The sequence below is a fragment of the Puma concolor genome, chromosome A2 (assembly GCF_028749965.1).
Source record: "Puma concolor isolate L17-30 chromosome A2, mPumCon1.1.hap2, whole genome shotgun sequence".
Lineage (NCBI taxonomy): Eukaryota > Metazoa > Chordata > Mammalia > Carnivora > Felidae > Puma > Puma concolor.
Window position 1 is genome coordinate 158,949,825 of NC_141668.1, and position 9,403 is coordinate 158,959,227.

General features: G+C 53.4%; 1 protein-coding gene across 3 annotated transcripts; it reads right to left on the minus strand.

Annotated features, from left to right (window-relative positions):
* Positions 1–43: 43 nt before the first annotated feature.
* BABAM1 (BRISC and BRCA1 A complex member 1) lies at positions 44–7,929 on the minus strand. Of its 3 annotated transcripts, none has more exons than XM_086698695.1 (10): positions 7,820–7,929; positions 7,495–7,538; positions 5,867–6,227; positions 5,081–5,139; positions 4,282–4,402; positions 4,120–4,198; positions 2,890–2,914; positions 1,545–1,674; positions 1,270–1,356; positions 44–530 (listed from the first exon to the last, which is right to left on the minus strand). In XM_086698695.1, exons 3-10 carry the CDS (start codon positions 6,164–6,166, stop codon positions 327–329), a joined length of 1,005 nt encoding a protein of 334 aa, XP_086554821.1. In that variant the 5' UTR covers positions 6,167–6,227; positions 7,495–7,538; positions 7,820–7,929; the 3' UTR covers positions 44–326. The 3 variants fall into 3 exon arrangements, with proteins under 3 accessions (XP_086554821.1, XP_086554822.1, XP_025771911.1); XM_086698696.1 differs by having other exon boundaries at positions 5,867–6,179; positions 7,820–7,925; XM_025916126.2 differs by having other exon boundaries at positions 5,867–6,217; positions 7,820–7,900.
* Positions 7,930–9,403: the final 1,474 nt, after the last annotated feature.

Sequence of the window (9,403 nt, forward strand, 5' to 3'; positions counted from 1 at the left end):
CCAAAAAGATCCCAGAACACATGGTAACTGTTGTGGAGCTGGGTTAGGGATTCTCAGATTTTTACTTTGATGATCAAAACGCACAAAGAAGAACAAAAATTACAGTTCACAAACTGGTGACGGGATGTGGGCTGGAAAACACCGGGAATGGGTGCCCAGGGTCCCTGGGATGCTTCCTGGAATCTTGAGTTTCTTGCCAGGGCCCCCAGGTGCCCCGGGAGCCTCCTGGAACCCTCCCCATCAGGGTGCCACAGAGCCTGGTTTGAGAACCATTCTCCAAGCCAAGGGTTTCGCTGCACAGGAAGGCTGAGAGGCACGGGGATGGTTCAGACAGTGGCTTCAACCTCAGTGGCTTCATCGTCCTCCTCCAGCAGGCTGTAGGAGGCGTGACTCTGGCAGGGCCGCTGCAATGGGTGAGCCAGCAGCTTAGCCATACAGTTATGCAGCTCAAGGGCCGGCCCAGCCAGCGCCACCTCATACTTGTAGCTGGTCCCCTTGGTATCCAGGCTGCCCATGAAGGCAAACATGTCCTGTGGGGCCAGAGAGGGGCTGTTCAGGCAGAGGTTCCCCTGACGGACCCTCTCTGCCCCCGGAGGGCTTCCCTGAGGAGGGAGCATCAGAGATAGGTTCCGAAGGATGAAGAGGCGTTTGCCAGAAAGAAAGCATTCCCACAGTCAGCAAATGTTCCCTGCTACCCACCCAGTGTTAGGGACTCCAGGAGGTCTCAGGCCTGGAGCCCCTAGTCTGGAGAAGCACGGTTGGATGCAGACTACCGCCAGCCCCCACGCTAATCATCCCTGACGAACAGAGACTTTTGGTCTGGGTGCCGAGGCAGCAGTAGGAGCCAGTCTCAACTCCGCCTGTTCACAGTTGGGTAAACTGAGGCTCAGAGGGAAATAGCCTATTCAAGGTCCTACAGCTAGGTCAGGGCTGGGATATAAAGGACCAGCAGGGCCTGGGAAGGCACGGAGGGAAGGGTGCTCCAAGCACAGGGCCCTGTGAGAGCAAAGGCAGAAAGAGAGAAGCAGGAGAAGCTAAGGATGAGGTGGGCAGGACCCTACGTGCTCAAGGGGCCACCATCGCGATGGCCCCCGCTAGCTCACGGCAGCCAGGCAGAAATGGTTGTGGAATGACTAAATGACCACACCCAGCAGGGCCAGGGCTCCAGGGCTGCAAAACGGAGGTGGGATTCCCCAGGCCCAGGGCAGGGGGGTTCTGAGACACCCCATCTACACCGACCTGCCACCCACACGCACAACGGCCTCTCACCTTCCAGCTCATTTCCTCCTCTTTCTCGTCGGCGCCATTGTGGATGTAAACAACATCGAAGAAGAAATACGGGCACTGGAACATTTTCTGCAGCAGAACAGCAGCCTTCAGGGCTCGAGTCACCCCATGCCCCTGTGACAGTTCCCCAGCTTCTGTCCTGGACTCTGGGAACCTGCCTATAGGCACCCAGCTCTTGTGATCAGGAAGTCCCTCCTCGTGCCTAGCCACCACTCTGCTGGCTGCATATATCCCTCCCTCTCCCGGGCCCCACTCACCTTCATGGGTTCCGTCAGGGAGAACTGGGGCTGGCAGGGCGGACGGCTATAGACCAGGATGGTGCGGACCACGTATGGGGGCGGAATTGTCTGCACATTCTCCGTGACTGGCAGCTCGGTCTTCTGCTGGCTGCATAATGGAGGGTGGGGGACAGGTCAGAGCACTGGGGATCCGCCCTTCTCGTCACCCTCAGAGAGCCCAGGCCTTCAATGGGCATGCAAAGCCCCACATGACCCTTCCCAAGTTCACTGCTGCCTCTGAGCCTTCCTACATGCTGTTCCTTCTGCCTCCCAGCCTCACCCTTCTGCCTGACCTCTCCTGCTCTATCAGGGAGACTTCGCTGACCCCAAAGCTGGAGCCTGCTCTGACCACCCTCACGATCCTGAACATCCCCCCCCTGCATTGCTGACCTCAGGTGCACCTGTCCCACCAAGCCAGAAGACTCTAAGGCAGGGACCCAATCTTATCTGCTAGGTTAGCACCAAGGTCCCCCATCGGCCACAGCTGGATCTCACATTAGGCAGAGGGCTGATGTCTTTAATATGTGAAAAGCAAATCTGATCATTAATAAGAAAAAAGCTGACACCTCCCTAGGAAGACAGGCAAAGGGGACCAACAGACAAATCACTGCAGGAACACTGACTGGCTTACAAATGAATGAAAAAAAAGGCTCAGGGAAAAGCACAGCGAAAGCAACAGGTGACCCCTTGCCACCATCAGACAGAACCTTCAGCAGCGCGAACAACCCCGGTGCCGGGGGAGGTCCACAGGGCTGGTTTCCTGGGAAGGTTCTCTGGCAGAGCCTAGCAGGTTAAAAATACACACCCCTTTGATCCAGCATGACTTCCACTGAGTATTTACAGGACGGCTTCACTGGCAAAATTTGCTGAGACAGTTGTACCAGGTTAATCACAACGGAAGAGGCAAGACAAGGTCCATACCCATTTTAGGGGGCTGGGGAAAACAGGGGTTGGACTACTAGGACCCATAAGCTAAACTTGGTTTTTACGTTTTTAAAGGGCTGGGGGGAAAAATTCAAAAGTAGAACATTTTGCGACGCGCGGAAATGACATGAAATGCAAAGTCCAGTGTTCATCAGTAAAGTTTTTTTGGTACACGGCCACAGCCGCTTGGGATAGGTATGGTTTGTGACCGGTCTCAGATTACTCCAGCAGAATCAAAGTCACTGTGACAGAGACCACATGGCCTGCAAAGCCGGAAATGTTTCCTGTCTGGCCCTTTACGGACACTTTGCTGCCCCCTGGATTAAAACAACGGTATGGGGGACCTCAGGGCCGTCGCAGACTAAAATGGAAGGCGAGATGAGGGGAAGGCAGTACTTACATGAGGCTGAAGAGACCTTCCAGATCTGGCAGGGATGCTAAGGAGAAGGCTGGTGGCAGAGCATGGGCAGAGCATCATCCTGGTGACAGGAGAGCCTAAGCACCTTCACACCTGCTGGGTACCACTGTGCAGGAGACATGCTGTGTGACCCTGGCCCAGTCACTTGCCCTGCCTGAGCCTGTTTTCCCTCAGCATGGATCGCAAAACAGAAAGCCAGCACTGGATGCCCTGAAAACCCTGGGTGACTCAAAGTTCCTCTTTCCCTCCCAGCCAGGGAAGCTGTCCTCACAATGAGAGCCATGGGTGGGGTGTCCCCATTCCCTACCTCCTAACACTCAGCATTGTTTTCTTTTTTTTTTTAAACATTTATTTATTGATTATTGAAAGACAGAGAGAGAGAGAGCGTGAGCAGGGGAAGGGCAGAGAAAGAGGAAGACACAGAATCCGAAGCAGGCTCCAGACTCTGAGCTGTCAGCACAGAGCCCGACGCGGGGCTCGAACTCACGAACCATGAGATCATGGCCTGAGCTGAAGTCGGACGCTTAACCGACTGAGCCACCCAGGCGCCCCACAGCATTGTTTTCTAACTTATTTTCTATCTAAGTTTTGGGCTGCATGTGAGCCTTTTGTGTTCAAATTAACATAAAATGTGCCCAGGTTGGGGGAGTTATAATAGTGATTGTGACTTTTCAGTCACGTATTGCCATTTATTGAGCACCAACTGTATACTTGGTCCTGCACAGAATGCTCCACACCACGAGTGTGGTTTTGACATCTAGAGTCTAAATCAGCTTTTTTTTCCTTTTTCTTCTGTATTATGACTTTAACAGCAGGGGAGCCTGGGTGGCTCCGTCGGTTGAGCGTCCGACTTCGGCTCAGATCTTGATTGCACGGTTCGTGAGTTCGAGCCCCGCGTTGGGATCTGTGCTGACAGCTCGGAGCCCGGAGGCTGCTTCGGATCCTGGGTCTCCCTCTCTCCCTCTGCTAGATCCCTGCTCGCGCGTGCTCTCTCTCTCAAAAATACACACACGTTACCTTAACGGCAACCCTAGGGGGAAGAAGGTTTTGTGCCTCCCGTTTTACAGAGGGATGAAAACACTGAGGTTCAAGGTTACTTGCCCAAGTTTGTAGTGACACAACTGGGGTCTGGACCCGAGCCGGACTTCTGGGGGTTCCAAGACAACGGAACAGCCCAGCCCCCGCCACAGGGCACCCTGCCTGGAAGGATACCAAAGGTGGAGCAGGAAGCCGTCTCTAGGTCATAGAGGCAACTGCAGAGTTCGCGGGGATCAGAGGTCAGGCCGGACAGCTGCGGGGAAGCACAAGCCTCAGCGAGGTACTTCCCCACCCCCGGGGAGCCCCTAGGTGCCCCGATCCCTGCCCCAGCCTCACCCAGGCGATGTCATCATTCACCACCACCAGTGCAAATTCGTGACTCTTGTCGATCTTGTGTTTTGTCCGCACAAACATCTCAATCATCTTCTGGGAGACGTTGAGGGCATTGGTTTTGGAGCTGGGGAGGCAGAGAGAGTTAAGGCAAGGCCTCCTGGCCTGGAGGGTGTCGCCTCACCTGCCAATCCTAGGGAACCCTCCGCTAACTCCAGGATTAGGCACTGGAGGCCCAGGTATTGCCGCGGGGAGGAGGCAGAGCCCAGGCACCCCTCTCCAGCTTCTGCCCTCTCCAAATGGCTTCCTCTGGCCAGCCTGGGTCTCACAATGGATCCGCATGAGGCCTCCCCCAGACTTTCACTCGGCCACAGATGTTTAGGGAGAGCAGTGAGGGGAAGGCAGGCTTGTCCTCAATATCCCCCAGGACTCCTTGGACCCCATCCAGGCCCTGCCACCCAGCCCCACAGAGACTCAGTTGCTCAAGCCACGGGCTTCGGGGTCAGCTAGGCCTGGGTCTGAATCCTGGCTCTGCCTTTTCCCTGTGAGGTCTTGAGCGAGTCACTTTACTTCTCAGAGTTTCTGAGTCATTGCTGTGACGTGGGTGGCACGTGACAGCTCTCACATGCTTGAAACAGAGCCCTGATGGCCTGTGCTCTATTGTTATCAAGTGCCATCGCTACTCTGATGGCGCCGAGCCCCAAGCCAGGCCACGCTGTGTGGGTCTCAGAGAGGAAGCCCTGAGTTTTCTGGGCTCAGCCCCAAGCCGCGGCTACGTGTTCAAGCCCCCAAATGCTCCTCTCACCCATTGAAGGACTCCAGCTTTGACAGCGACATTTCTTCTGACAGGTCCAGGCAGATGATCTGCAAGAAGGTTGGAGGGAGGTGATGGCACTGTACCTGGACGTTAACCCCGGCCCGCAAGGCACGGGCCCTCTCTAAGCAGCTCTGTCTGAAAAGGTGGTATGATGGACCCGCCCCAGTCCTCAGCCAAGCAATCTACTTTGGAAGATAGCAGTTCGGGGGAAACTAGCCTAGGAGTCCGGGTTTATGAGGGCATCAATGAGCCAGCGAATGTCTGGTATAGCGGGTTGAATTGAGTCTCATCCCCCACAAAGACACGCCCTATAAGAATGTGACTTGTTTTGAAATTAGGGTGTTTGCTGATGGAACGAAGACAAAGGTCTTGAGATAAGATAAAGATCCTGATTCAATAAGTGTCCTTATAAGAAAAAGGAGACTCCAACACAGACAGGAAGGCTGTGTGAAAGACAGAGATTGGAGGGATGTGGCCACAAGCCAAGGAACGCGTGGAGCCCCCAAGGACCGGAAGAGGCAAGGAAGGATCTTTCCCTACAGCCTCCAGAGGGAGTATGGCCCTACCCATACCTTGATGTCAGGCTTCTGGCCTCCAGAATAGTGAGAGGATAGATTTTTGTCGTGCTAAGTCATCCAGCCTGTGGTAATTTGTTGTGGCAGCTCTAGAAAACGCCTACGAAGTGACTGTTTGCAGAGTGACTCCCAAAAGGCAAGAACGTTAAATCTACGGTTCCCTAACACCTCGTAGCCACAGGCCAAGCCCCACACTTACCACCTTCTCTGGACAGTTGACCCTTGGCGTCCGCACCTGGACTTCGGGGGCTGTCGGGGGCACCTGCCAGGGCTTGGGGCCAGCTCCGGGAGGATTGGGAGTCCCATCGTCAGCACTGGCCGCCTCACCCTCACCCTCACTGCGGCTGCCCACGCTGGCCTGGGCCCCCAGTGCCCGGTCCTCAGCCCCCTCAGGATTGGAGCGTGTACGGGGCCTGGGCTCCGCAGACTCTTCCTCTTCCTCTTCCTCCTCCTCTTCCTCCTCTTCCTCAGTGGGGCTGCTGGGCTCTGCCACCTCCATGGCCCCTGAGTGGCTGGATGGAGTAGGGTTGGGGGAAGCCAGGTTCCTCCCCTTAGGGGTTTTAAAAACATTTGGTTACTGGGCAGGACGCGGCACGAACTGCCTAATGACTGTAAAACTCACTCCTCTCTGGCCTCAGTTTCCTCATCTGTGGAATGGGTGCCGGGCATCCACTCTGACTTCAGGTAACGATCTCCCATTTTTTCTGCAGAGATAACCCCGCCCCTCTCCTTGGCCAATGAACAATGCTGGCCACCACGAATGGCTCAGAGATGCGACATGACCCAACACAGGTCAGTGAGGGGCATCTCTGGGACTTCCAATAGTGCCATTAGGGAAGAGGGATTCGTTAAGAGTTGCAGAGCTAGGAGGGCAGAAGTCAAGAGCTGCCAGGAGTCTCTTTTGCCTCCAAGCAGCCCTTCTGAAGTGCTGCTCACCCAGAGAATGGCAGCTGTATCTCTGCCCACCTGGGTCCAGCTATGCCTGTGGGAAACTGAATACGGAAACTTCATTTAAAATGGAGTGCAGAAGCCAAAAGGGGGCGCTCTCACGCGCTACTACAAACGTAGACCCCAACCGCAAGAGAGAGACCTCGCATTCCCAACAGGAAGACTGTATTTTACTAACCCTGCAAGAAAATGAAAGATTTTCTCAGTGCCTGGCCAACAGCCCAGCCAATGACACACTGTCATAACTTAGCCAGTGAAAAGCCACTAAACTGCAAATTCCCAGTGTACTCTGATGGATTTTGGGGTTTTAACAGCCCCCCCAATTCCCCTTTCCTCTATAAAAGAGCACTCCTCTCTTTTGTTCTGGGCTTGCCTAAGGTTTTGCTATAGCTCCTGTATTCTGCATTGCAATTCTCTGCTACTCCCAAACCTCTTTTTGCTGGTAAAATAACTGACAGTTTTCATTTTAAGGTGAAGAGAATAATTAGCTGGGGTGGGCCTGGCTGGCTCAGTGGGTAGAGCGTGCGTGCACTCTTGATCTTGGGGTTGTGGGTTGGGGACCCACGCTGGGTGGAGCGATTACTTAAAACTAAAATCTTTTTTAAAAAAAAGGTTTATTTATCTATTTTGAGAGAGAGGAGGGGGAGGAGAAGAGAGAGAGAGGGAAAGAGACGGGGAGACAGAGAATCACAAGTGGACGCCACATTCAGCACGGAGCCGGTCGGAGGGCCTGATCTCATGAACCAAGAGATCATGACCTAAGCCGAAATCAAGAGTGGGAGGCTTAACCGACTGAGCCACCCAGGTGCCCCCTTAAAAAAAAAAAAAAAAAAAAAAAAAAAGGACAAAGAAAAATAATTAAATAGTAATAATAATTACCTCTGGGTTCGTCTCCAGGGGACAGTGGGCTGTCTAGAGGGTGTCTGCACAAAGGAAGGTCAAGAATCTAGGTGTTAAAGGTCCCTGAGGATGGACACCAACAGTTTCCCTGTCTGGGCATGGGTGTGGGCTGATGTCCCTGTGGTCTCTATGCGCCTTGCAACCCCCACAAACTCTAAGGAAAACAATGCTTTAGCTTCAGCAAGACAGATGGACGAGAAACCAGAAAACTGCAGGAGAAACCAGAGCTGAAGGCGGAAGCCTCAGGAAAGGCTAGGGGCTGGACCTCTAAGGACTGGACCGCAAGCACCCAACCGCTTCTCACCGTAGCCGGAGCCTCCCTCCAACTCAGTCGAGCGCTGGATAGGAAGCCGCCATCTTTCGCAGCCCGGAAGTAGTGCGACGCGGGCGCGACGCCTCCTGGGAAATGTAGTCCAGCAAGCCGTCAGGCGAGCGGACGGCCGAACTGGGGAAGGCTGGTGAGCCTTGAAAGCTGATAGGCTGGGGCTGTGCTAGGGGGTGGGGCTTGGAAGGTGATTGGTTAAAGGAAGAATAGCCAGAGCTTTTATGTTTCTGGCCGAATCAGGTACACTGGTCAGCGCTTCTACTCTGATAGGCTGGAACAAGGCCTAGTGAAGTGGGGCTTTCAATAGAATCGGCTCACAGGGAGGGAGAAGGCCACTTGCAATGTGATAAACTGAACACAGGTGACTTGGGCGGGAATTAGAAGACGAGGTGGGGCTGATTGGTGATTTGTGGAGCTGACCTAGCCCTCAATGAGGGGCGGGTTTTTTGCGGACCGAGGTGGGCGTGGCCCAGGCGCCAGGCCCTTCCCAGTTACTTAATTCTGTTCCTTATTCTACAGACCTTTGAGCCCAAACTATTTCAAACCACCCCTTCTTCTTCATGCGCACTCCTCCTCTTACCCCCATAACCATTTTTTAAAAAAAGATTGTCATTTGCTTTTCTTTGTACTTTTTAAGATGTTTATTCATTTATTTTGAGAGAGAGAGAGAGAGAGAGAGAGAGAGAGAGAGAGAGAATCCCAAGGAGTCTCTGCAGTGTCAGAGCAGAGCTGGAATGGGGCTCCATCTCATGAACCGTAAGAAGATCATGACCTGAGCCGAAATCAAGTTGGATGCTTAACCAGCTGAGCCACCCAGGCACCCCACTCCCAAACAATTTAAAACCCACTTTGAAGGGGGGCACCTGGATGGCTTAGTCGGTTAAGCGTCCAACTTCGGCTCAGGTCATATCTCAGTTTGTGGGTTCCAGCCCCGCGTTGGGCTCTGTGCTGACAGCTCAGAGCTTGGAGCCTGCTTCATATTCTGTCTGTCTCTCTCTCGGCCCCTCACCCACTTGTGCTCTGTTTCACTCTCTCTCTCAAAAATAAATAAACATTAAAAAATTAAAAGGAAAAACACGCTTTGAGGAGCACCTGGGTGGGTCAGTTGGTTAGGTCTCAGACTTTTTTTTTTTTCGTCCTAAGCGTCAGACTCTTGATTTCAGCTCAGATCATGATCTCATGGTTTGTGAGTTCTTTGAGCCCGGTGTGGAACTCCTCACTGACAGTGCAGAGCCTGCTTGGGATTCTCTCTCTCTCCCTCTCTCTCTGCTCCTCCCCCGCTTGCACTCTCTTTCTGAAAATAAATAAACAAACTTAAAAAAAAAAAAAACCCACGAGCATCAGTTTCTGTGTGTGTGTGTGTGTGTGTGTGTGTGTGTGTGTGTGTGTGTGCGCGCGCGCAAAAGGGTCAGTTAAACCTGCCCTCATAAGCCAGGCTCCAGTGATTGACATCCAGGAGGAGCTATGTAAGCTGAGTCTTCAAGAATGGAGAACTTGCCAGAAAAACAAGAGAATGAAGGGCGTTCCGGAAAGAAGGAACCACCTTCACAAAGATCTGGAGGC